The sequence below is a fragment of the Bos indicus x Bos taurus genome, chromosome 1, assembly GCF_003369695.1.
Source record: "Bos indicus x Bos taurus breed Angus x Brahman F1 hybrid chromosome 1, Bos_hybrid_MaternalHap_v2.0, whole genome shotgun sequence".
Lineage (NCBI taxonomy): Eukaryota > Metazoa > Chordata > Mammalia > Artiodactyla > Bovidae > Bos > Bos indicus x Bos taurus.
The window spans coordinates 152,878,850-152,906,509 of NC_040076.1; the positions used below are offsets into that span (position 1 = coordinate 152,878,850).

Consider the following 27,660-nt stretch of genomic DNA (forward strand, 5'->3'; position numbering starts at 1 on the left):
ATTCAGTTGTGAATACATACATGCCTATGGATGTGTGTGTGTGTGTGTATACATATACTTTTTCAGATTCTTTCCCCTCACAGGTTATTACTAAATATTGAGTATAGTTCCCTGTCTACACAAGTGGGTCTCTGTTGTTATTTATTTTATATACAGTAGTGTGCATACATTCATCCCAAATTACCAATTGACCCCTCCCCCCACGCCTCTCACCTTGGTAACCGTAAGGTCGTCTTCCTTGTCTGTGACTCTCTTTCTGTTTTGTAAATAAGCTCATTTGTGTCCCTTCTTAAGATTCCACATATCAGCGATGTCATATGACATTTGTCTTTGGCTGGCTTACTTCACTTGCTATGATCATTTCCAGGTCATCCACATTGCTACAAATGGCATTATTTCATTCTTTTCATGGGTAAATAGTATTCCTCTGTGTGTGTGTGTGTGTGTGTGTGTGTATCACATCTTCTTTATCCATTCATCTGTCGATGGACACCTTAAGTTGCTTCCCCATCTTGGTTACTGTAAATAGTGCTGCCATGAATAAAGGGGTGCATGGATCTTTCTGAATTATAGCTTTCTCTGAACATACGCCCAGGATCGAGGTGACCTCTATGGGTCTGGTCACACTGGCGAGGGCAGTAACGGAGTAGAAATGGGGTGCAGGGAGCAGCAAAGGCTTCCCGAGGAGGAGCAGGAGGAGGCGGACATGTGGCCCCAAGGCCCAAGTACATCTGCAGACCTCCTGCTAAGGAGCAGTGTTTCCAGCTAGACGTGATGAGCTGTGTAAGCGAAAACAAAGGTCTGCTTAGATGTTGTGGGTGTAACTGGGCCCCTAATATGCCTGGCATTTTCTGGTCAAGCCACAGTACACTAACTCTCCTACGCCTCCCCTTCAAGCCTAGACAAGAGGGAAGGGCACAGACACTCAGGAGTCAAGACCCTGGTCCAAGAAGGGTCTTCTGCAGATCACTGGCAACACACCTGTTAGCCAGCACAAAACTGTTCCCTAGACCCCCACCTCTTGCTCCTTGGAAGAAAAGTTATGACCCACCTAGACAGCACATTAAAAAGCAGAGACATTACTTTGCCAACAAAGGCCCGTCTAGTCAAGGCAATGGTTTTTCCAGTGGTCATGTATGGATGTGAGAGTTGGACCATAAAGAAAGCTGAGCGCGGAAGAATTGATGCTTTTGACTCTTGAGACTTCTTGGACTGTAAGGAGATCCAACCAGTCCATCCTAAAGGAAATCAGTCTGATTATTCACTGGAAGGACTGATGCTGAAGCTGAAACTCCAAAACTTTGGTCACCTGATGCAAAGAGCTGACTCATTTGAAAAGACCCTAATGCTGGGAAAGATCGAAGGCAGGAGGAGAAGGGGATGACGGGGATCAGACAGTTGGATGGCATCACTGACTCAACGGACATGAGTTTGAGCAAGCTCCAGGAGTCGGTGATGGGACAGGGAGGCCTGGCATGCTGCAGTCCATGGGGTTGCAAAGAGTCGGACACGACTGAGCGGCTGGACTGAGACCCACCTCTCACTCCTCGGCCTTCAGCTGAGCCCAGCAACCTCCCTGCAAACGCTCATTCCCAACCATACAGCCTCTAATCCCCAAACCCACGCGCTCCCATCCCCCTCCATAGCACCGGTCACCCCCAAGAGCTGAGCTCTCAGGGAAGACAGCCTGGAACAGGTGAAGCTTTTCCAGGACCATGAAGGAGGGCGGGGACCCTAGGGAGCCTTGGGCTGTGTGCAGGGGTTGGGGCGGGGAGTGCTCCACGGGTGGATGGTTCACACCGAGGCAAAGGGGAGAAACAGAAGGCCCAGCTCAGGACCAGCGAGGCAGTGCTGCGTGTCTGCTCAGAGAGGAGGAAAGCAGTTTAGAAACACTGGTTTCATGACAGACTGAAGTCTGCGGGGGGCCCTGGGGAGGCTGAGTTTCGGTGACAACGGAGATGTGGGGGACTCAGGCCAGGAGAATGATTGCAGCTGCTGGTGGGAACCTACTGCCCACGGGCCAGTCCAGTGGGTTTCAAGGTGGTCCCCACGGCAGCAACGGCAAACAGCAGCATCACCCGGTAACTTGCTAGAGGTGCAAAATCCTGGGCCTCTACCCCAGACATCCAGATGACAAACGCCACGGACAGGGGCTCGGTAATCTGAACCCACAAGCCCACCCGGTGATTCTGTTGTTGCTAAAGTTGGAGAAGAACTGTTTGCGCCATTTTTCCAAACCATACCATGTCTCCTGCTCGGCACGCTGGGGAAAGGCCCAGGCTTCAGGGAGCTGGAGGTGACCTGCAGGAGTTACAGACATCTCCCAGGGCTGAAGGGAAACGAAACCTCAGAACAGGTGACCCACCTGATGGTGAGCAGCTGGGATACCAGGCTGGGACTGACCACCTGGCACTTCACCACTGCCTCCCACTTGCCCTCCACCATGGCTGCCCACGGCTTCACCCACAGTCTCAAAAAGCACCCAGGCCTGGCTGCCTCTCCCAAGATGGACTTCAGGGGCCTGGGGTGCAGCCCGGCATGGGAACCTTTTAACCAAAGTTGGAATCACTGTGCTCCACCGGCAGCAAATACACGGCAAGCTCCTTCAGGGAAATAAAATCTGAACTAGTCAGAACACATAGTTACGTATGCAAATATTTACTAAAGTTTATTTCATACTTTAAAAAGTCACACCAGTATCGTTTCTCTCGTCCTTCTCCACGCAAATCAAAGAAACTTGCAGCCCACTTGGTCTCGGAAGGTTCTCAGCGTGGTCCCCAGATGAGTCGTATCAGCGTCACCTGGGAACTTGTGGCAGCAGCATTCCCCAACTCGGCCCCAGACTAATGAGTCAGAAGTTCTGGGGCCCAGGAGTCTGGGTGTCAAAGGGCTTTTCAGGTGACTCTGACTCACTATCAAGTTAGAGAACCATGCCTTTAGTGAAATGATTCGTTCTTAAGGCCCAGAGTCTTTCTCTGGAGGTTAACATCATTTTTGATGACATTTTAGATTTTCTTATCACCTCCCCCAACAACCCATGAAATCCAACAGGCTAGCAGCACCAAGATTTATAACAAGTCACTCAGCACCCAGGCTCTTGGCCCCAAAACACTTTAACCTGCTAGTTTTTAGACCTTAAAGTAAACTGTGATCCATCTCTTTGGGTGACTCTATCCCAGTTGGGAGGAGAGATTAAAAGAACAACTTAAAGAGACAATGATTAGCAGCTGCTTCTGCAGTCGTGCTTAGGGATAAGATTACCCAGACTGGAAGTGAAAGTAAAAATTGGACCCTTAAATGATTCATTGCACAATATACATGTTTTGAATAATTAATGTGACCCTGTGTTATTCCCATGACCACCCAAAATTTATCCACAGGGCTTAAGGCTAAAATGCTGGCAGTCAAAACGCAAGTATGAGCCTGGTCAGCACAATGTCGGAGCAAAAAACCCCCAAAGGTCAGCTCTTCAAGACCTCTGAGACAGGAAAACCACAAAGACGGGAATTTTAAAAATGTGGCAATGTGAGCTGATCCTAGAAATTGTAATGTGTGTCATGGGAATGTTTTACAAGCAAGAATTTAAGCGAAAAAACAGAAGACGAGCTTGAAGCAGATGCGCAGCAGAGCATGAGGCACTTCTCGGTGGTTTCACGGTGAAGCCCTTCAATGCAGCTGAAACCCACCACAGCACGCAGGCGATTCAGGGATCAAAAGCAGACCAGAGTGAAGGCTCTGCTGCTCAGAAAGATGATGGAATTTGCTACAAACATCCAGCTGCTTGGTGGCCTACAGCAAGTCACGAGTATAACCTCCCCAAACTCGAGACCTCAATTCGTCCTTCTATACCCTGGAGGTAACTTCACCTACCTCGTGAGACTGTAGTTACTTCATTTAAAATTGATTGACACACACTAGGTGCTGAATTGGGGTTCCCAGGTGGCACAGAGGTAAAGGAACCAGGCTGCCAATGCAGGAGACACTGCTTCCATCTCAGGGTCGGGAAGATCCCCTGGAGGAGGAAATGGCAACCCACTCCAGTGTTCTTGCCTGGAAAATTCCCTGGACAGAGGAGCCTTGCAGGCTACAGTCCACGGGGTCGCAAAGAGTCAGATGAGACTGACCGCACACATACAGGTACTGAATGCACGGCATCTGTAATCATCACACGTGAAGAACTGAATCCGCTACCCATCAAATAGGTGCGGTGCGTGCGCTCAGTCTCGTCCAACTCTTTGCAACCCTATGGACTGTATCCGCCAGGCTCCTCTGTCCATGGGATTCTCCAGGCAAGAACACTGGGCTGCCATTTCCTCCTCCGGGGGATCTTCCCGACGCAGGGATCGAACCCACATCTCCTGCGTCTCCTGCTTTGGCAGGTGGATTCTTTACCACAGACCTGGGAAAGCCCCACCACCCTTCATGTATCGTCTGAAATGTAAAATGGTACAGCTACTCTGGAGAGCAGTGCGCAGTTTCTCATAAAGGTAAATGATACATTTACCACACAACTGGGAAATTCCACCCCTCATATTTACACAACAGAAATGAAAACACAGGTCCTCACAAGGCTCGTCCACAAACGTTCATAGCAGCTTAGTTGAGAATAGCCCCAAACTGGAAACAGCCCAAGTGTTCAACAGGAAATGATTAAAAACACTGCCGCACATCCGAACGACGGCACGCTGCGCGGAAGCGCGACGGCACGCTGCGCGGAAGCGCGACGGCACGCTGCGCGGAAGCGCGACGGCACGCTGCGCGGAAGCGCGACGGCACGCTGCGCGGAAGCGCGACGGCACGCTGCGCGGAAGCGCGACGGCACGCTGCGCGGAAGCGCGACGGCACGCTGCGCGGAAGCGCGACGGCACGCTGCGCGGAAGCGCGACGGCACGCTGCGCGGAAGCGCGACGGCACGCTGCGCGGAAGCGCGACGGCACGCTGCGCGGAAGCGCGACGGCACGCGTTCTCGATACATACAGTGGCATGGATGAATCCCCGAAGCATTATGCCGAGTTGAAGAAGTCAGACACAAAGGCATACACGCTGTGTGATGACACTGCTATACTATTCTAGAAGGAGCAGGTGAATCTACAGTGACCGAAGGCCAATCAGGGGCTGTCTAGGGCAGGGAATCCTCGGGGGCGATGGAAGCGTTCTAGATCCTGAGTGTGGTGGTAATCACAAGGGTGTTTCAGTTACCAAATCTCATCAAGCCATACACCTCACATGGGTGCATTTTATGGTTAGATCCCAGTAAAGTTCTTTTTTAGACTGAGACATCATTCAGGAGGTCTGAGAGCTCCCTTTCACGTGCAGTAGAAAGGTCCTATGTCAAGGGAGTTCAAACACTGGATTCTGGTCCCACTTAGTACTACTACCTGTCAAGGCAATCTCCTCATCTGAAGAAGAGAGAGAGAGAAAGCGAGAGAGAGAGAGCCTTCCCTCCGGCTCTCAGGCTCCTTGCAAGCATTATCTGAAAATGCTTTAGTTGCGGTGCACGGGCCCAGGTATGGTAAGTAGGATCTGAGTTCCCGATCAGAGTTAGAAACTGTGCCCCCTGTATTGGGAGCACAGAGTCTTATCCACTGGACCACCAGGGAACAAAGATCCAGCCCATGCAAAATAAATAATAAACTGGTTTTTAAAAAGGAAATGCTGTGTTGGGACATACACACTGTTATGTGTAAAACAGATCACTAGTGGGAAGCCGCTGTGCAGCACAGGGAGCTCAGCTTGGTGCTCTGTGATGACCTGGGAGCGGGATGGGGGTTGGGAGGGAGGCCCAGCAGGGAGGGAGATATGTGTGAATACGGCTGATTCACGCTGCTGTACAGATGAAACTAACACAACAGTGTAAAGCAACTCCATTCGAATTAAAAAAAAGTCAATGCTTTAAAGCAGAATCAGAGCATTGATTGTGCAGCCCCCGTGCCAGCCAGCCAGGTATCCAGCTAAGCCACCTCCACCTCTACCCCCCACCCCCTCACCAGCCAGTCAGGCCCTGGGTCCACCCGCTGACTTCTCTCAACCCACCCATCCTCTTGTCCCGACAGCCACCTTCACTCCCTGCTCATGATTGCAACGGCTTCAAGATGGTCTCCTCTCCCCCAGTTTTACCCCTTCCTTCCATCCCTTCTCTTTCTAAACCCAGAGCTAGCTTTCCAGAACACAAATCTGATTGTGTCACCTACCCTAGCCCCATCTCAAGAGCCTTTAGAGCTCTTGAGAGAGACTAGACTCCTCGGTCCAAGACCTAAGACCTTCAGTCATCTGGCCCCCAAAAGGACACACACCAATCAACTTGAACTGCCCGTGGCTTCTCAAGTCTGTATGTTCTGGCTCCTCCCACAGGTTGTCCCCTTTACCTGAAAAGGATCATCTATTCCCAGCCTCATTCGCCACCTTGTTGTTCAGTCACTCAGTCGTGTCTGACTGTTCGTGACCCCATGGACCACAGCACACCCAGCTTCCCTGTCCTTCACCAACTCCTGGAGCTTACCCAAACTCATGTCCATTGAGTCAGTGATGCCATCCAACTATCTCATCCTCTGTCATCCCCTTCTCCTCCCGCCTTCAATCTTTCCCAGCATCAGAGTCTTTTCCAATGAGTCAACTCTTCACATGAGGTGGCCAAAGTATTGGAGTTTCAGCTTCAACATCAGTCCTTCCAATGAACACCCAAGACTGACTTTCTTTAGGATGGACTGGTTGGATCTCCTTGCAGTCCAAGGGACTCTCAAGAGCCTTCTCCAACACCTTCTCCATCTGGCTGACTCCAAATCCAGCTGCAGGTCTCAAACCTTCCTTGACACACACACATCTTCCAACAAGGGAACCTTTCACCACATCCCCTTCATCACCAGCACTCTAGTGACTTGGCTCTCCATCTGTAAGATGCCGAGCAATGTAGACCAGTAGGCTAGGCCAGTGGTATGGACTGAATGGTGTCCCTTTGAAATCCAGATGCTGAAGCCCCAGCTCCCAGGGTGAGAGTATTGAGGGTGAGGAAGTAACTAAGGTGCCATGTTTTGGGGCTTCCCAGGTGGCCCAGCAGTGAAGAATCCACCTGTTAATGCAGGGGCCATGGGAGACATGGGTTCAATCTCTGGGTCAGGAAGTTCCCCTGGAGGGAAAAAAAAATGGCAATCCACTCCAGTATTCTTGCCTGGAAAACTCCATGGACAGAGGCGCCTGATGAGCTACACTCCTTGAGGTTGCAAAGAATCAGACACGACTGAGCAGGCCATGACACAAGTAACTAAGGAAATGAGGTCATAAGGGTGGGACTCTATTCCCATAAGACCAACGACCTCACAAGAAGAGACAGGAAAGGGGCGCTCTGTCTCACTCAGGGGTGAAGACGCAGCAGGAAGGTGGCTGTCCACGGGTCAGGAAGAGAGCTCCCACCAGAACCCGGCCCTGCAGGCCCCCCGATCGTGGACCTTCAGCCTCCAGAGCCGCAATTAAAAATAAATATCATCTGGAGAACTTTGCTACAGCTCCAGACACAACAGCTGGGTCCAGTCCGCAGTCAGTAAATATGTGTGACGTCGATGAACAGTCATCCTACGGCCCCTAGTGAGGCCAGGAGCAAGCTTTCATAACACAAACGGTACGTTAATCGGATTAGGGATGCAGAGTCAGACCTGGAACCGACTCTTCCTACCTCAAAAACCGACCGGGAGAGCACCGCCCCACAGGACTGTCTGCTCTGGGGGTGAGTCCTCTGCGATGGCCGGTACAGTAGCCATGAGCCACACGCATCTGCTGAGCACATGACATGTGCCCGGGATGGCAGAGCAACGGATTTTTACTTTGATTCCTGTTTTTTCATATATTTCATTCATTTGTATTCATATATTTGTTTCATGCGTTTATTTCACTCAGTGTTAACTGTTATACTAAACTGCCACGTGGCTGGTGGCTCCTGTCCTGGACAGTGCGGAGCCACACAGTCAGGCAAAGGTCATGCCCGAGGCATTACTGTCGCCCTACGGGTCACAGACTGTGCCCACTGCTCCTGTTACAAACACCATGGACTCTCACAGGTAGCTTTCCAGTGGTGTCAGTGGCCTGGCACCGAGAAGCTGGCAAGCCGCACACATAAAAGGGCTAACGAGGCACCCTTCTGCAGGAATCGCGATGCTTTATGGGCCTCCACCTGCGAGGAAACCCGTCGAAGGGCACGTTCACCCCTCGGTGATCAGAGTTAATTGAAAATTGAAGGCCCAATCAAATCACCCAGAACTGAGATTTTTGGCAGCTTATGCACTTCGCGGTGAGTTTCCTGCTGCTTTTCGCCCCCATCAGCGCTACAAGCGAGGTTGCAAGTTCCAAAATCATCCACAAAAGCACCAAGCTCTGAGCCAGGGGCAGAAAAAACAGGGCGGACTCTGATCTTGACTCTTTTTAAAAATGCGTGTGGTCCCCCTCCTAAGGCAGCAGCTGGAAGTGGACAACACCCTATCCCCAACTTGGAGTATGTGAGAGTTGGACAAGCATCTTCTCTATGAAAAAAAAGCACATCAAGTGCTCCTCAAAAATCTCCTATGGCAACCCAACACAGAAGAGGGGTATCTCAGCCCCTCTACACGGTAACACAAGCTTTATGGCAAGAACGTGCTGACTGCTGTTCACGCCTATCCACCTGGGACCTTGCAGCTTATACGGCACCCGAGCTTGGATGCCCAAGAGACCCAGATTCAGCTTCTGCCCTAATCAGTTCCCAGCACCACATCTTTAGAAAACTTACTTAACCTCTCTGAACGACCATTTCCTCTTCTGCAAAAAAAAAAAAAAAAAAACAAGCGTACCCATACACCTCTCTAGGTTACAGCGGCGATAAAACCACCAAAGAAGCCCACAAAGGCATGTGTTCATAGCAACTTAATTCGTAAAAGCCCCAAACTGAAGATGACCCAAATGTCCATCAACAGGTGAAGGGAAAAATACACCGTGGTAAATCCACACGCCTGAGGATTACTCAGCGAGAACAGGGATGAACCACTGCCACACCGGGCAACATAAATGATCTCAAAGTAAGTAGAGTGAAACAACTTCGTTTATAGACAATTCTAGACAGATGAAGTCAGTGACAGAGCATATCATCAGGGGACAGAGGGCTGGACTCGAGGAGGAGGACACTTGGGGGAAAGTGACCCAACGTCTTGATGAGGTGACGGTTTCATGGGTCTGGGCATTTTAAAGATGTGCAGTGTGCCGTGCTGAAGTTACACGTCGGCAAAGTTTGCAAAGAGTTTAAAACATGAGATCAGGGGTCCAAGGCGCCATCGTAGGACCTGGCACATAGAAGGCTCTGATACAGAGCAGTGACGGACGCCCCAGGAGACTTTCTGGAAAAGGACCTTGACAGGCTGCTGGCAAACCCTGCAGGCTTCCTGGAGCCCAGCTGTCCAGAACGACTGTCTGTTCCCGGCCAGAAGGCGTGAGCCAGACGGATGAACAGAAAGGTGGGCAAAGCTTAGTCTCTGCCCTGAAGGAAAGACGAGAGTTTAACGTATGATGGAATAAAAGGATCATAAAGACAATGGGGACGAGCAACAGCCGTGCAGAAAAGTGTGATTCTGACGGGACGGATGTCCAGAAGGGACTTCAGGGTGGGATGCTGGCAACAGGGGGCGGGGCAAGCCCTGTGCAGAGGGTGGTCTGATGGCACCAGAACATGGAGGCTGGAGGTGGGGTCCTGGTGGGGACAGCGGGCAAGGCTGAGGGCCCTAGCATGTGGTCCTCCAGAGATGAGGGAGGGGGTCCGCACAGCCTGAGCAGCAGCGGGAGCCCCCTTGTCATCACCCAGGGAACCGGCCAAAGGGCTCAGCATGGCGGGACTTGAGCTGCAGTGCAGGTCCCACCCAGGGCCCAAGGTGCCAAGTTACTAAGGGTCCCGACACCCACACCTCTCATCTCAGTATTCCTGAGGAAATAATCAGAAACGCACGCAGAGATTTACGTACAATGCTGCTGATCACATTATTTATAATAGCCCAAAGCCCAAAATAACGTCCAAAAAGGGGGGCCCAAAATAAATGACGGTGCCCTGAGTGATTTACGGTACCCTGAGTGATTTACGGTACCCTGAGTGATTTACGGTACCCTGAGTGACTTACGGTACCCTGAGTGATTTACGGTACCCTGAGTGATTTACGGTACCCTGAGTGATTTACGGTACCCTGAGTGATTCGCACTTAGGGCCACTGAACCGTATTTTAGGAACACAAGGGACCACAGGGGGTGCCTCACTGTACAACGTTAAGCTGCGTAAAAGCAGGACACAAAAATATACACTGAGGATTCATTCAACGTCATCACTGTGTGCCGGGCACTGAGCTCAACACTGATGACACACAGCGGGGAGACAGACACAGCCCTGCTCCTGTGAGACGGGACCCCGCATTAGAAGACAGGCAGAGGACAGGCAAGGAAACAGATTTCAACAAGCAAAACACAGAGCAGGCTGAAGGCAGGAGTCCCCAGGAGGATAAGCAAGAGGGTGGGGAGTCAGGGGAGGCGGACGTTTTAAACAGGGGGTCAGGGAGGTTCCACAGAGAAGGGGGTTGAGGGTTTGAGCCCAGGGTGTATCTGGGAGGACTTTCGGGCAGAGGCAACAGGCAGTGCAAAGGCCCTGAGGAGGCCTGGGGGGTTGTTGAGCAACAGCAAGGCCAAAGCAGCAGAACACTCCGGACAGACGGCGGGAGGATGAGGCGGAGGGAAGCTGGTGCCCCGGGGTCGGGAGTCACGGCAGGGGCGAGACCCGAGGGCGGGCGGAGAGGGGAGAAGCAGGGAGACCAGCGAGGGTCACTCCGGGGTTTTCCTAACTTTTTCAGTGGACACATGTCCACTTTATAATCAGACAACAAAACGTGATCCAACCGCAAAGAGCCGTGTAGGTGCTGTGCCTGGAGCACAGGGCGGCCCAGAAACTGGCCAGGAGTCAGGAAGGTAGTTCAGGCGATGAGCCAAGCAAGAATCAGTGGCTGCAGGGGCAGGGGGTGGGGAGGCACCGTCTATGCTCCTGGAAGTGATCACCAAGGAAAGCAAAACGCCACTCCTCTTGGTGATGAATAGAATCGCGATGCACAAAACTACAAAAAACAGAAAAAGAGCTCCCCTGCATCTCAGCGCCCTAACAAACCGTGTTTGACATCTTGCTACATTTCCTTTTGGTCTTTGCTCCTGTACACACTCTGGCTTTTCCTTAACCCCTCTACCAGGCTCAGCACGTCGAAAGCACTCAAGTCCTCATTGAGCAAATACTGGCTGATGAAATGCTCCAAATGCTTTTGGGTTCAGCTTTGTTCACGTTGTTCAGCGACACCACAAGCGTTTTCGGAAGACGCTTTAAGAGGCTTGGAAACTGTGGGTGAGGAGGGGAAGGCGTGGTTTGCAATGAGTGAGGTGTTGGGTCTGGCCGCTGAGGACAACGGGGGTTATTCATCAGGAGAACAGCCAGGGGTCGGCTTTGGGGGGCTGTGAGGGGTGCCCAGGCTGCCCCTGTAGAGACACCCAGCCGCCCACCCCACCCAGGGCTCAGGGAGTGATATTGGCCCCGCGTGGAGGTGGTCAGGCAGCGGCGGGGAGGAGGGGAGTGGGCAGGGAGGCCAGCCGCCCACCTGGAGCCACACGCGTGCCCCCTGCTGCCTTGCCAGCACCCGCTGCACAGATGCAGGTCCACAGCAGAGCCAGGACTTGAACCCACACCTCAGAAGGCTCTCTCTAGCCACGAATTCTCTTCTCTTATCAGAAGCTTAACACATTCACAGGGAGGAGAAAGTCAGTCTTCAGATGCCCGTGTTGGCAAGTGTCCAGTTTGGGTTCCCCACTTCGAGGGACCCCCCCCCCACAAGGAAAAACGCCCTGGTCCCTCTTCCAGAAGCCTGGTTTACGTGCTTCCACCCTGCAGGCACGGCCTGTCGAGTTCCTCACGGGGACGAGAGACACCAGGACGGGCCACGCGATTTCCCCGCAGCGACGCCCACGTCTCCGCAGCCAGCCGGCGCTCCGCAAATGCTCCGGATGGAAACGCTGGGCCTCACTCATCAGCCGCCCCGGGGCCTCTGGGACGCGGGGTTGAGGCAGGACGGTGGACAAGGCGCGGGGGGAGCTGGGAGGACGGACAGACGGCCGCAAGGAGACACGACCACAGCCTCCTTCACCCGGCCTGCCGTGAAACGCTCTGCCAGCGGGCAGGCCCATGGGCCGTGTTCACCCCACCCCGGGTGCCAGCTGGCCCACACCTGGCTCTAATTCGCTTCTGTTTAAATCAGTTGCTAGTTGGCAGAAGTGAGAGACCTCACCTAGACACCCGGCTCCCTGAGAGCAGTCCCTTCTCGACAAACCCCCGTCAGTCGCCCCCCACCCCCAGCCTATCCCCCCAGACCCCCTGGCCCCCCCAGCCTGCCCCCCCAGCCTGTCCCCAGCCCCCCGGCCTGTCCCCTCAGCCTGTCCCCAGGCCCCCCAGCCTGCCCCCCAGGCCCCCCAGCCTGTCCCCAGCCCCCCGGCCTGCCCCCCCAGCCTGTCCCCAGCCCCCCGGCCTGTCCCCCTAGCCTGTCCCCAGGCCCCCCAGCCCCCCAGGCCCCCCAGCCTGCCCCCCATGCCCCCCAGCCTGCCCCCCAGGCCCCCCAGGCTGCCCCCCAGGCCCCCCCAGCCTGCCCCCCAGGCCCCCCAGCCTGCCCCTGCCCCCAGCGGCCGGCTCACCGGCGCTCAGCCTGGTGCACTCCAGGAAGCGGTACTCGTAGGACACGTCTATCTTGGCCCCCCTGCCCATCCCCCCGGCCTGCCCCCGCCCCCCGGCCGGCCCCGCCCCCAGCGCCCGGCTCACCGGCGCTCAGCGTGGTGAACTCCAGGAAGCGGTACTCGTAGGACACGTCTATCTTGGTCTCCACCTGGGGCCTCTTCAACGTCGAGTAGATATTTCCAGGCCGTCGGTCGTCACGTTTCTCCAGCTTGTTCAACCCGCACCCCATCTCAGCAGCTGCCGGCAGAAGGGGAGAAAGAGGATGATCTCTATTCTGAGATGCTGTCCTTCTACACTGTCGTACCAAAAGACCATCACGTCCCAGAAGCAGACATACAGGACCCCAGGCTGGCTGAAATCCAGAGCAGGATCCGATCCACGACCTGCACCCCAGAGGCTCTCGCTCAGGCTGGCTTCTCTCGCTGCTAAGACACCCTTGCCAGCCAGCCTGGGGCTCTGAACTGACGCCCCAAACATGCCTGTTTTATATCATTTCTCTGCCCTGTATGAGGAAAACACCACCTCGGAGTGCCTCAGCCCCACTATACTCCATACACGTGGTGTTAAAAAAGGAGATCTAAAAAGCAAGGCCCTGCATAATGGCGTCGGCCCATCCAAGAAGAGACAAGACGGTCTGGCACTCCGCGGTGGTCTCTAAAAGGGGATCATAAGTTGTTGTTGCAATTTCCAAAATCCTTTCCACCCTCAACAGTAACTATTTAGACAGATTTCACATTCAGAAAACGTCTTTCAAAAGTAGATGGCGGTATTTTTACAGGCCTTGTTTAAAAGTTGTTTATTCTCTCTGAGACCAAACCAGAAGAACCCAGAGGTTCTTCTAGACTCTGAGAGTCATTTCAGACCAAAATGAAAACTGGGCGAACACGAGCAGCAGGGCAGGAGAAATTGGAAGCAGAAATCCACGTGGGTTGGACCAAAGATCTGCACCCACGGTTTGGAAGGAGAATAAAGAAATGTTGAAACGGCGCACACGAGAGTGAACTGGGCATCCAGTCTTCCAGGGGCTGAGAAACAGGGCCCGGTCTCTGTTTCTTTAGGCAGACTGGCGTTCACGAAACTGCTCCGCGTCCACTCCCCAGACTTCAGCGGGGACTTCAGTTACCCCTCGTGACCAAGCCTGGCTAATCTGTGCCTCCTCCCCGGAGCACCACTGCTGTCATCAGGACACGTTTCACAAAAAACATGAACCGGTCAAGACTATCACAAACAGAAACGCAGCGGCCACTTCCTCTCAGAGATAAGCGTCTCCTTGGGCTCAGGCCATTCGCAAGGTACCCAGCTTCCTACGGCAACTTGGCCAGCTCCGGAAAAACAAGACAAACCTCACGAAAGCAACTTAGCCGGGGAGGGACGATGGGGCTGGCGGAGCAACCACCAGGCGCTGCTTGTCAGTAATTAAAAAAAGTCTGGGAGGATGGATGAGAACAGGAAGGCTTACTTATGCCTTAATAAGGGAACATTAGTGTCCAAAGGGCCAGAGCAGACATGATTTATGTGCCATCTGCATGAACTGATTACTTGTAAAATACTCTGCAGTTCTGCTGATATAATAGCTGATATGCACTGAGGCTGCATATTTAACTGCTAGAAAGCAAGCCGAAAGGCATCCGCTGGGGCGACGCAGAAGTGGACAGGGAGGCTCCTAAGTGCTAGGGAACAGGTAAGCTGGGGAGATAAGCCCTATCACCACCAGAACAGAACTGGAAATACCCGGAAGGCTTACCAGTCACTCACTCACCTTCCTCCCTACAAAGGCCTGAATATTTGGGGGCCTCCAAGAAAGTGAAAAAAAAAAAACAAACAAACAAAAAGGGGCTTCCCAAGCGGTGCTAGTGGTAATAACCTGCCTGCCAATGGAAAAGACGGTAGAGACGTGGGTTCGATCCCTGGGTCGGGAAGAATCCACGGAGGAGGACACAGCAGCCCACGCCAGTTTTCTTGCCTGGAGAATCCCATGGACAGAGGAGTCTGGTGAGTTAAGGTCCATAGCGTTGCAGAGTCAGACATGACTGAAGCGACTTAACACGAAGGCAAGAGACAAAGAAGCCTTTCCTCAAAAGACTTCCCATTCTTGCTAGCTTACTAGGTAAATTCTAGCACTGGAGATTCCTTCCTTTGAGAACACTCTACCTCAGCAGCCTCTGAAACCACCATCGCCTTCTCCCTGGGAAGGACACCACACCAAGCTCCCGGTAGACCCTAACACTTCAGTATGATTTAATTTCTTTTCTCCAGCACACGTTCCTGACAGCAGGAAAAAAAGGAGGCGGGCGTTACCGGGATGAGTCAAGACAGACAAATCTGATACTGGAGGGGGGCGGTGCCAGAAACTATTAGAAAAAGTCCCATTTCACAAGCTGTGAATTTTCAGCTTTAGTCACACCATCCAAACTTGAGCCCCCAAGTCCACCCCGAAGGGCACGATGCTTGACTCACAGGACGCAGTGAGGCTCTGGGCAGACGCATCGTCCATGTGATCAGACACTGGACCGGCCGGGAGCAGCACTGTAGCCTCAGTGAATCCTTGAGGTCTGCAATTCCAGGCACTCGCTTCTCTGGGGGTACCGGCAGCGCCCGTCAAGCAACCGCTTCTAAAGCACTGTTCTCCCTGGGAAGGGAGACCCTGCCAAGCCACCGCCATCAGAAGTGTGCAGTGTGAACTGTTCCTCTCGCGGTCGGGTTACGGCCCTCCCTTGCCGGCTCCCAGCATTGCTGCTTTCCTCCAAGCTCCTCCCTGTGTCCTCCCACTCACCCGACCCCTGGCAAAATAGGAAAGGCTTGGACAGCACCCCACAAATGGCTATTACAGCCCCTACTGTGCTCAAGCAAGTCATGAAACCTAGCTTATGGAAAGGAGGAGAATGAAGGCGTGGCAGTGCCTCCCGTCATCACCCACGTTTGGGAGATTTCACTATTTCCGATGCGAGGTTCCCTCACGCTGGAACCCCACGGGGAGCTGGGCCAAGGCTGGCTCTGGGCCTCGCGGGGCAGTGAGGCTGGAGGAAGAGGGAGGAGAAGGACAGCTCCCCGCCGGATTCAGGCAGATGGGGTCCACGGGGCTGCACACGAGGGTCTCAGCCAGAGCATGTCTCCCTCGGGGCTCAAGGTCTCCAGCAGGACAGAAGGTAAATGGGGTGACTGTTTTCACATCTGGCCCTTCCGACATCCCTGCATCGAGAGATGGGGCTGCCGTCACCTCCCCTGAATCTGGGCTCCTGACTACTTCCCACTGCTGCTGTCATTCAGGCACTCAGTCATGTCCGACTCTTTGTGATCCCACAGACTGCAGCACGCCAGGCTTCCCTGTCCATCACCACCTCCCGGACCTTGCTCAGATTCACGTCCATTCAGTCTGTGATGCCATCCAACCATCTCATCCTCTGTCATCCCCTTCTCCCCCTGCCTTCAATCTTTCCCAGCATCAGGGTCTTTTCCAAGCAGTTGGTTCTTCACATCTGGTGGCCAAAGTACTGAAGCTTCAGCATCAGTCCTTTCAATGAATATTCAGGGTTGATCTCCTTTAGGATGGACTGGTTTGCTCTCCTTGCAGTCGGCTTGCCATTTATTGTTGCCGTTCAGTCACCAAGTCATGTCCGACTCTTTGGGATCCCGTGGACTGCAGCACGCCAGGATTCCCTGTCCCTTATCATCTCCTGGAGTTTGCCCAAGTTCACGTGCATTGAGTCGGTGATGCCATCCAACCATCTCATCCTCTGTCGTCCCCTTCTCCTCCTGCCCTCAATCCTTCCCAGCATCAGGGTCTTTTCCAATGAGTCGGCTCTTCGCATCAGATGGCCAAAGTACTGGAGCTTCAGCATCAGTCCTTCCAATGGACAATCAGAGCTGATTTCCTTTAGGATGGACTGGTTGAATCTCCTTGCAGTCTGCTTGCCAGAGAAAGTGTCAGAGGATGCAGTGCCAGCTTCTGGACCGAACTGTAAGAAACTGGGAGCATCCACTGCCCGACTCTGGGGAAACTTGCTCTTGGAACCCAGTCACCATGCCAGGAGGAAGCTCAAGCAGCCCCGAAGAGAGGCCCACGTGGGGAGGAACCGACAACCAGCAGCACCGACTTGCATCCCAGGGAGCCACCCTGGCAGGCGCACCTCTGCCTCCGTCAAGCTGCTGAAACCACACGGAGCAGAAATGAGCTGTTTCCCCCAAGACCAGTCAGATCAGCAGGTTCCTGGGCAAAATATGCCACTGTGGCTGTCTCAGGCCTCTGATTGGGTATGATGCGTCAGGCCAGAGGTAACCTATACATGAGTCTGGGCCAAATGATCCCAGCCAGCCGCCTCCAGGGCTGAGCACTGGCCTGCGGTCACGAGCCTGCTTCAGTCACTCATGCTGGAAGGACATCTGGAGTCTCTCCAGTCTGGGTCAATGCTAAACAAAGCAGCTTCAGACACTCATGGAGACATTCTTACATGGACAGCTTTGTGGGTGGGTGGGTGACCCACCATCGTGGTTATCCAGGTCATCAAGACCTGTTTGGTATAGTCCTTCTGTGTATTCTTGCCGCCTCTTCTTAATCTCTTCTGCTTCTGTTAGGTCCTTACGGTTTCTGTCCTTTATCATGCCCATCCTTGCATGAAATGTTCCTTTGATGCCTCCACTTTTCTTGAAGAGATCTCTAGTCTTTCCCATTCTGCTGTTTCCCTCTAGCTCTTTTTCATTGAAGAAGGCCTTCTCATCGCTCCTTTCTATTCTCTGAAACTCTGTGTTCAGTTGGGTATACCTTTCCCTGTCTCCTTTGCCTTTCCTTTCTCTTCTTTCCCCAGCTATTTGTAGAGCCTCCTCAGACAACCACTTTGCCTTCTTGTGTGATGGTGTGGTCACTCACCTAGAGCCAGACACCCTGGAATGTGAAGCAAAGCGGGCCTTAGAAAGCATCACTATGAACAAAGCTAATGCAGGTGATGGAATTCCCACAGAGCTATTTCAAATCCTAAAAGATGATGCTGTTAATATGCTGCACTCAATATGCCAGCAAATTTGGAAAACTCAGCAGTGGCCACAGGACTGGAAAAGGTCAGTTTTCATTCCAATCCCAAAGAAAGGCAATGCCAAAGAATGCTCAAACTACTGTAAAAACTGCGCTCATCTCACATGGTGCGGCTGCCGCTTAGTCACTTCAGTCATGTCCAACTCTGTGCGACCCCATGGACTGTAGCCCGCCAGGCTCCTCTGTCCATGGGGACTCTCCAGGCAAGATAACTAGAGTGGGTTGCCATGCCCTCCTCCAGGGGATCTTTCCAACCCAGGGATAGAACCCAGGTCTCTCACACTGCAGGATGATTCTTTACCGTCTGAGTCACCAGGGAAGCCCTCACACACTAGCAAAGTAATACTCAAAATCCTTCAAGCTAGGCGTCAACAGCACATGAACAGAGAACCTCCAGACGTATAAGCTGGGTTTCGAAAAGACAGAGAAACCAGAGATCAAATTGACAATATTCACTGGATCATCAACAACGCAAGAGAGTTCCAGAAAAACATCTACTTCTGCTTCACTGACTACGCTAAAGCCTTTGACTGTGTGGATCACAATCAACTATGGAAAATTACTAAAGAGATGGGAGTACCAAACCACCTTACCTGTATGTGGGTCAAGAAGCAAAAGTTAGAATTGGACATGGAACAATGGACTGGTTCACAACTGGGAAAGGAGTTTGTCAAGGCTGTATACTATCACCCTGCTTATTTAACTTCCATGCAGCGTACATCATGAGAAACGCTGGGCTGGATGGATCACAAGCTGGAATCAAGACTGCCGGGAGAAATACCAAGAACCTCAGATATGCAGACGATACCATTCTAAGGGCACCAAGAAAACCCATCCAAGACGTCTTCAAAGGCAGAAAAAGAGAGAAAGCCTTTCCCCACTCCTATGGTGAGACAGTGACGAGAGAGACAAAATATCCTTCCAGTTCTCTACTAGAAACGTCATTAGGAACTGGATGCTGACTGGCGAGGAGACTCAGAAAATCACCGGGGGTTCTGAGACCCAACTGCAAGGACAGGACATTAGACACTGCAAATGACCCAGAAGCAAAGACCCTCCAACTGGTGACATTCTGGAAAAGCAATTCTCTCTGAATCAAGCTCAGAAGGAAGTGTGTCTTTGGTGTATATGGGGACCAGCTTCGTGCAGGAATCGTCAGCTCCATGAGGGAGAGAATTTATGTTCCAAGTTCACTCATTCTTTCACTCAATGCAAACGTATTATAAGCTGCTTTGAGTCCTGCCCTGAATTAGGAAACATAAAAATGGAAAGATTGGGTCATGCCCTCAAGGAGACCACAGGTAAAGGAGACAAAGGGATGCAGGTGGTACAGGGAGGCTTGTGGTTCTAGAAGTCTGGGTGGGGTGCAGGGCATTCAGAGGGAACCACTGTGAAATCAAACAGATGGCACATCCCAGAGACCTGGTTCCAGAAAAAAGAGATCAGCAACAGGACACAATATCCTGTGTCATTTTACGTATTTGTTAAGATTTTTTTATGTGAACCATTTCCAAAGCCCTCATCGAATTTGCTACAACAGTGACTCCATTGTCATGCCTGGCTTCTTGGTCACAAGGCATATAGGATCCCAGCTTCCCGACGAGGGACTGAACTTGCCTTCCAGCGCCGCGCTCACTGCCAGGCGGAGTCTCAACCCCTGGGCCACCACAGAAGTTCCACCGTGTCATTTCAAATGTTTGAAGTGTTTACTTTTAAAGCATTTCTAATTTGTGTTTTAAATATTTCCCCAGATGCCCATGAAAGTTGCTCAGTTGTGTCCAACTCTTGGGAGACCCCAAGGATTATACAGTCCATGGAATTCTCCAGGCCAGAAGACTGGAGTGGGTAGCCTTTCCCTTCTCCAGGGGATCTTCCCAACCCAGGAAATGAACCAGGGTCTCCTGCATTGCAGGCGGATTCTTTACCAGCTGAGCCACCAGGGAAGCCCAGATGCCCACACAACACTGGAAAACCACTTTGAAAAGGATCACCTTCTGAAAAGATTATTTTTCAGCTGGGATTAAAAAAAAACCCCAAAACCTCAGTTTAAAATTCATTTTTACTACCAACTAGCAGGCATGTATTTAAATAATGGGGGCAATAAATGTAGTTATATTTTCAAATACAAATTAGTTTCATTAAGAGTGAGTGCTCATTTACTACATTTGCTGCTACTCTGAGGCAGACTGTAAAGCTAATTTTAACAACTGCCAACAGCTCATGACAAGCAACCAGAGATGGTGCAATTACATGCAATGATGCCGGATCAGCTGGCAAACTCATTCTTTATTTCTTCACTCAAATCCTATATTTGAAGGCTCGAGCGTGTTTATTACATCATTCAGGCACCCGAAGCAAAACTGATGATCCAAATTAAGAAGTTTTTACATGATGAGAACATTTTTCTTCACTCAGAAATGTATGAAACTTTGAAAACCCAACCAGCTATTTGGATGGTGTCAAATCTTGATATCCTACAAACCGTCTACGAGAGAAACCCAAGCGTAACTGAAACGGACCCACTGACAGCGTGCCAGATTTGATGCCAAGGAAAAGAACAATCTGTGTGAAAGGGCCGGTGTTATGCTGCTGTTTTTAAGTGTCTATGTGTGCGTCTGCATATGAAAATCCATGCGTTTCTTTTTTCTTAACTGGCAGGACAGGGACCACAACTTTCACAGAACTTTCCTCTGGGTCATGACGTGATGGGAGACATTCACTTTATAGCTTTTCATAGTTTTCAAGTTCTCGTGTTGGACGGGCATTCCTTTCCTAGTTGAAGACATCAAGGCGTATCACGGCCAGCCTCCCAGATGGGGCTCAGTAATCCTCCTGCTCACGAGGGGGCACCCCCTGCACTCATCGGGGTTGGCCGCTGCGGCCAGCGGGATGCAGCAGAAGGGCGGGCGGGCCTGGGGAAGCCTGCTGTCAATTCCGTGCACTTGCGCTCAGCTGCTGAGTCATGTCGGACTCTGCGACCCCATGGACTGTGGCCCGCCGGGCTCCTTTGTCCATGGGATTTCCCAGGCAAGAGTCCTGGAGTGGGGTGCCATTTCCTCCTCCAGGGGATCTTCCCAACCCAGGGATCGAACCCACATCTCCTGCATTGGTGGGTGACTTCTTTACCACTGAGCCACCGGGGAAGCACCGCCTTATTGGGAAGACACTCTCTTAACAGCACGGAGAAGCCCTCGGGGCGGGGGACTGAGACCACCACCCAACAACCACGGCAAACTCCACACCGAAGTGACAGCATCGCTCAGCAGCCTTCGGGCCAGCCGGCATCCTGACCACAGCCTCAGGAGAGGCCCCCGGGCAGAACCGCCCAGCTCAGCTGCCTCTGGATTCCTGACTCACAGGAGCCCCGAGAGATGATAAGCGTTCACTGTGTTCAGTTCCCAAGTTTGGGGGTAAAATGTTACACCGCAAAAGATAAGGGGGAAAAAAGATTAAAAAAAAAGATAAGAGGGGTATTTATCAAAAGCGAACGCCGGGCGGAGACAGATCCAGACTACCTTTCTGCTCTCCAACGAGCGTCCATCACAACCACCCTTAGCTGAAAAAGGCCCCCTCCCAAGAGGCCGCCGCTCAAAGTGCGGTGCTCAGACCAGCAGTACCACCACCCGTGGGAACGGCCCACCCAGGCCTGCCCGTCCGAATCCACACCTCCACGTGATTCAGCAACGTCTAAACCACAGGAAAGCTCCCGAGAGCCTGGACCACAGAGGTGACTCTCTGTCCCAGCTGCCCGCCAGGTGCCTGACAGCTGGATGTCCAGACGCCCAGGCCTTTCAGATGCGCCAAGCATCCCTTTTTAAGACTCCTGAAGAGATAGGAACTGACATCCAGGGTTAAGAATCGACGCCCTCAGAGCAAACCCCATCTCTTCCCGCTCCTGACCTCTCCAACCTCCCAACACCTGGGCCTCCGAAGCCCTGAGTCTGAAGCGCGTAACCAGGGGCTGGGAACCCCAGTCTAGAGGAGGGTGGTCTTTCGGACCTCCTTGGTTTCAGCCCGTTTCTCCTGAACCTCTTAGGATCTCATGTCCCACCTCTCCAGCTCTCTGCTTTCCTCCCACACAAGTGCACCCTAAATTTATACCGGAGCCGCCTTCTGTCCTCTTTTCAAACTGCCTTTACTATTAACCACTGAAAACACATGGATAAGGATGAAAAAATGAGACATCTCTGCACCCACTATTGTGATTTAACAAACGCTTACGTTTTATTTGCTCTCAGCTGTTATTTTTGCAGAAACACTTTTGGGTGCAGTCTTCATGCCGGCCCCTTTGTCCCCAGTCTTTCTGTCCCTGCTCCTCGCGCCTGAACATGCTACATATAATGCCCAGAACAATACAGGGCAAAGCCTCTGACACTTTTCAGGTCATGGCACGTATGACCCCCAGTGTTTATGGATGTTTTCTCATAGAAACCCCAGGCTGCGAGGTTTGATTTATTAAGTAGTCAGGTCCAAACAAATTGATTATTATGTCCAAACAACTTAGCAGTCTTTGGAAAGAACAGAATACATAAACCGAAAAAAAGAGTCTTTCTGTGCATCTTTCAGGTACCACCATTACTTAGCACTGGGACGTGTGCACTGGCAACTTCTCAGACCTCAGAATCACACTAGCCCCACCACCCGCCATCTCCTGTCCCACAGTGACCCTAGCAACCACCCCAAATCCAGCTTCGCAAAGATATGACATCATCCAAAGGAAGTGGGGCCCTTTGACGCTGGTACTGTGAACCACCTCCGGCTGGCAGTGAAAGAGACATCCAGCAAGCTTGCTGCAGTGCCTCGGAGGGTCTCAGCACCGAGTCTGGGGCCCTCCAGTACAGGCCTGGACACGGTGCTCAAGAAAGTTCCCCAACTGTCTCCTCTCCCCTTAGCTGTCAGACCCCCTCTCCACTTGGCTGCTTTTCAACTCCAGCTCATAGGCCCACCCACCCATTCCAACATCTCCCCCTAGAACTTTCTTTCCCGGCACTTCCAGAAGGATACGCCCCAAACGGAACTCAACATCCTGCCCCCAAAGCCAGCTCTTCCTCCCGGGTTTCTTGTGTGTGGACTTGTCTTTGGACTTGGAGGCTGGCAAGTCTGAAATCCACAGAGTGGACCAGGAGGCCAAAGACCCAGGGAAGAGGGGACGGAGCGGCACTGAGCCTCCGAGGCTGAAGCCCCGCCCTCGGAGATCTTGGTCTTTTAAGTCCCTGAACTGGCTGGACGATGCCCATTCATACTATGGAGACTGGTCTGCTTTTACTGATGCAAATGTTAATCACATCTTTAAAAAATACTGCAGGGCAACACCTAGACTGCTATTTAACCAAAAACTGGGGACCACTGTGTAGCCAACTCGATACACATCACACCCTTCTTCTCTGAGCACTTAATACATGCAAGGCACTACTGCTGTAGTGCGGACGGTAAAGAATCTGCCTGCAGTGCAGGAGACCCGGTTCGATCCCTGGGTCAGGAAGATCCTCTGGAGAAGAGAATGGCAACCCATTCCAGTATTCTGGCCTGGAGAATCCCATGGTCAGAGGAGCCTGGTGGGCTACATAGTCCATGGGGTTGGAAAGAGTCGCACACGACTGAGCGACTAACAGTCCAACCCAATACACTGTTCCTAATGCTGGGGATACCGAGGTGAAACAGCAACAAGGAAAACAAAACAAGAACCATGCCAGCCTCATGGACCTTACTTTCAGGAGCAGAGAAACAGACATTAGATGCATAAAAATAATGAAGTTCAAGCTTGAAAGAATGTCGCATAAAGACAAGGAAGGCAGGGATTTAAAAAAAAAAAAAGGTGATCAGGGCAGGCCTCCCGCAGAAGGCGACAATGAGCAGAATTCGGGAAAGGCAAGCCCTGGGAGAAGTGGGCAGACGCAGCCATCACGGCAGCAAACATGCTGGAGCCTTTGGGACCTGCCGGGAGGCGGGGCGGCCTGGGCAGCAGTAGACTCAGGGAGCCGCGAGCTGGTGCTCGTGGGCAAGACGACCCCCGCCACCGGCAGCCTCAAGGCAGGTGAGAGGCCCCGGAGGGTTCCGAGCCCAGAAGGAGGTAGGATCCCTCCAACCCTGGGAAAGGCAAGACCAGGTGGTGACCAGGGGTGAGGAGCAGTCACATTCTGGACATGGCTGGAAGGTAGCCAGTGGGATTTCTCAAGGGTCAGGAGACGGGGCATCTAAGATGCATCCAGGGCGTGTGCTCTGAGCTCCTTGCAGCGGCCTCCTCCCACGGCGGATGGAGCCAAAGGCGGTGGGAGTCTGCTCTGGCTACGTTAACTCCAGCCAAGGACAGCAGGGCGAGCAGCGGGATGGACCTGTCTGGGGCTGAGCCCCGACGCTCCTGGCACTGCCCCATCTTCCTACGGGAGAGCCAACCTCCTGAAGGCAGCCGCTGTCTCGTCTCCGAGAACGGCTACCCCAGGGCCCTGCCCCAACAGGTGCACGAGAAACACGACTCTGTGGACAGTCTTCAGGAGCAGCAAGGACGCCGCAGTCTGGGAAAGCAGGGAAAGAGGGCTTGGGAATACCTGTCCATTGCTTCCAAGTCCACCTTTCTGAAAGCACAGCACAGGCGTTGGGCTGTGGGCTCTCTGGAGCCAGACCGCCTGGATTCAGGTCCCAGGCCCCAACTTCCTAGTCAAGGGACCTCAAGTTCAGTTCAGTTCAGTTGCTCAGTCGTGTCCGACTCTTTGCGACCCCACGAATCACAGCATGCCAGGCCTCCCTGTCCATCACCAACTCCCAGAGTTCACTCAAACTCATGTCCATCGAGTTGGTGATGCCATCCAACCATCTCATCCTCTGTCATCCCCTTCTCCTCCTGCCCCCAATCCCTCCCAGCATCAGAGTCTTTTCCAATGAGTCAACTCTTCACATGAGGTGGCCAAAGTACTGGAGTTTCAGCTTTAGCATCATTCCTTCTAAAGAACACCCAGGACTGATCTCCTTCAGAATGGACTAGTTGGATCTCCTTGCAGTCCAAGGGACTCTCAAGAGTCTTCTCCAACACCACAGTTCAAAAGCATCAATTCCTCCTCGCTCAGCTTTCTTCACAGTCCAACTCTCACATCCATACATGATCACTGGAAAAACCATAGCCTTGACTAGACTGACCTTTGTTGGCAAAGTAATGTCTCTGCTTTTCAATATGCTATCTAGGTTGGTCATAACTTTCCTTCCAAGGATAAGCGTCTTTTAATTTCATGGCTGCAGTCACCATCTGCAGTGATTTTGGACCTCAAGGAAGCCACTTAACCTAAGGGATCTCAATCATAAAATGGGGAAGGACTGCAGAATCCACTGGCAGGGTGAGGATTAAATACGTTAACAACTGTCAGGCCCTAGGCATCTAGAAACAACTGTCTGGATGTTAATTGTTATTAGTTGTTATCTAACAATTAGTTGCTATTAGTTGTTATCATGGATATTACTTGTTATCCATGATCAAGATCCGTGTTAACCTGCCATAATTAAACCACACTGAAAGGGTGCTTATAAAGTGTCCCAAGACACTGGAAAAAATCCCCGAAGACCTCTCCAAATTAAAGAAGTGTTTAAATGGACAGTCTGATTACCTGTACTCTGCATTCTCAAAATTTTATAAGACATGATATGATCACGTTCTCTTAACCGGAGTCTGCAATTAACCTAATTTCTTCTCATTCACCTTTATGGATAAGGTCTATTACAAAAATTTCTCCAAATTTGAGGAATTTGGGAGTTACTCCATAAAACCTGAAGGCTTCCTTAGAAGGATTTCCTTGGGGGTGAAATACGAAGTAGGGAGTTTCAACAGACACTCGCACACAAACACACCTGCACACACACACGCATGCACGCACAAATGGAAGCTGATGATCCTTTGCAAAGAATAAATGCTGCCCATCCACAGGGTCCACCTAGGGAACAGCACAGTTTAGGGACAGTTTAGTTTTAAAAGACAAAGGAGCACGGTCAGTGAGGTGCCTCTGGCTTCCTGGGTGAAAAGTGTGAAAACAACCAACGCACCTTCATAAAGTGGCGTGAGACTTGGTGAACGTCAGACAAGATGCGCACTCGTAGCTGATGCTGACTGCCCAGCTCTGGCGGGTCTAGCTTTCCCACCGACACCCGTGGGCTGGTGCCTGCTCCTCTGAACCCAGCCTGAGTAGTGGACGCCCCTAAGGGGGACGGCCAGGCCCCCTCCCCATCACCCTGCGCCACCAGCTACAACCTGCGGGCCCTCCAGCACCTCTACCCCATGGGGGCAGGCCCGACCCAGGAAAACCCCCACACAGCACCCTCGGGTACCCCAGAGGCTGTCTCCTCCACCTCAGGCCTGGCAGGCAGCCACCACACGTAGAATGTGACCTAATTTTCTAGCTCTTTGGTCCTGGCCCTGCTGAGAACGCTTTTTCTTCGTGAATTCAGCCCAGGTAGGGAGTAAGTAACACAAATGCATATTTAAAAGCTGAACTGAATTCTTCTTTGGAGAGCAAGGAATTAACAGGGCTTCAAGCCGTGGCTATCACTTGCCCGCCGTACTGATCTTTTCAGAGAAAGCCTCTTGGTAAAACACACAATAATGATAACATAAGCCCCTCTGGGGGCCCAGGAGAAAAGGGAAACTCAAATTTATGTCAAAAACTGAATGTGAATGGGAGGAAAGATCTCTCTCACACACACACACACACACACACACACACACACACACACAGACCTTTAAAAGGTAAACATAAAAGAAACGTCTGGCTAAATTTATCTCTTTGTCAGTGAAAAATAGCCTAAGCTTTAGCCAAGAGTGTTGCCAATTCTTATCCAGAAGGACAAAAGAGAACCGCTCGCTATAGAGCAGCGCCATCACACCAAACTTTCAGCAGGGCTGGAAACACTCCACTCCTCCTGCGTCCAGAACAGCAGCCACAACCACATGTGGCTCCAGAGCCCCTGAGAGGCGGCCGGTGAGGCTGTGGAACTGCACTTCTAATCTTATTTCATTTTGATTCCTTGATATTCAGATGTAAATAGCCTCCTGTAGACCGTGGCTACAGCACTGGGTGGCTCAGTGACAGACACTCAAACTAAACAGCTGGCAATGTCTTTCTTTTCCTACAATAAAGTTATAGTGAGATAACTAATAATACCTTAAACTGTCATCAAAACAAGTACCTCCACCCGGGCCCCAGGTGCGCCAAAAGAAACGGACAAGAGACTTGAGAAAGTGAGTACAGGGTGCGTTTCCTGCAACTTCGTCCCCGCTGCAGTTTACATTCTATTCTACAGGGGCCTTCTGCCTTTGGAAACCTGTGCTCGCAGATGGGATCTGCATTTGCGAAACCAGAACGTCCATGAAATACGAACAAAATGTGAACTTGGGACAAGTTCCTTAACCTCGCTGAGCTTCAGTCGCCTCAGAGCCGAAGTACAGATAAGATTAGCGCCTACCTCTCATGAGAGTTAGATTCGAAGTGGGCACTTGGCACGGGGTAGCTATAATTAGTATTCTGTTAATAACAATAGTAAAATCTATCATAAGATAAGAACAGTGCTCCTTAGAATGGAAGTCTACAGCTGGCAGTTTTCCTAATAGTCTGAACCTGTTTCCCAGGCGGTAGTACAGTGGCCTCCAGTGAAAATATGCCTTGGGGTTCTGACATCTTGGCAATCCCTGTCAGCCTCCAGAGAGGTAATCACCCAGATGGGTACCATGAGGGTTATTCACAGCCTCTGCCCTGTGGCAGGTGCTGTACTAGGCTGGCAGACGAGGGGAGCAGTCCCCAAACACAGGCCAATGTCTCGCAATCTCTTACACGTCCCCTGACCCCACTGACGCACCTTGGCGAGATGTAAAGGCTTCCTCCTGGGGCCCACGTCGGCAGGACGCCCC

At 52.0% G+C, this 27,660-nt stretch overlaps 1 protein-coding gene across 5 annotated transcripts in view; it reads right to left on the bottom strand.

Annotated features, from left to right (window-relative positions):
• The window catches only part of RFTN1 (raftlin, lipid raft linker 1), a 226,136-nt gene that overhangs the window by 195,028 nt on the left and 3,448 nt on the right, over positions 1–27,660 (bottom strand). For 2 of the 5 annotated variants that reach the window (XM_027549562.1, XM_027549536.1), the window contains exon 2: positions 12,836–12,988. In XM_027549562.1, coding sequence (XP_027405363.1) covers positions 12,836–12,980 — 145 coding nt within the window. In that variant the 5' untranslated portion in view covers positions 12,981–12,988. Of the gene's footprint in view, positions 1–12,835; positions 12,989–13,088; positions 13,114–13,742; positions 13,845–15,208; positions 15,417–27,660 lie in introns of those variants that run through there. The other 3 variants (XM_027549530.1, XM_027549545.1, XM_027549553.1) reach the window with 3 other exon arrangements.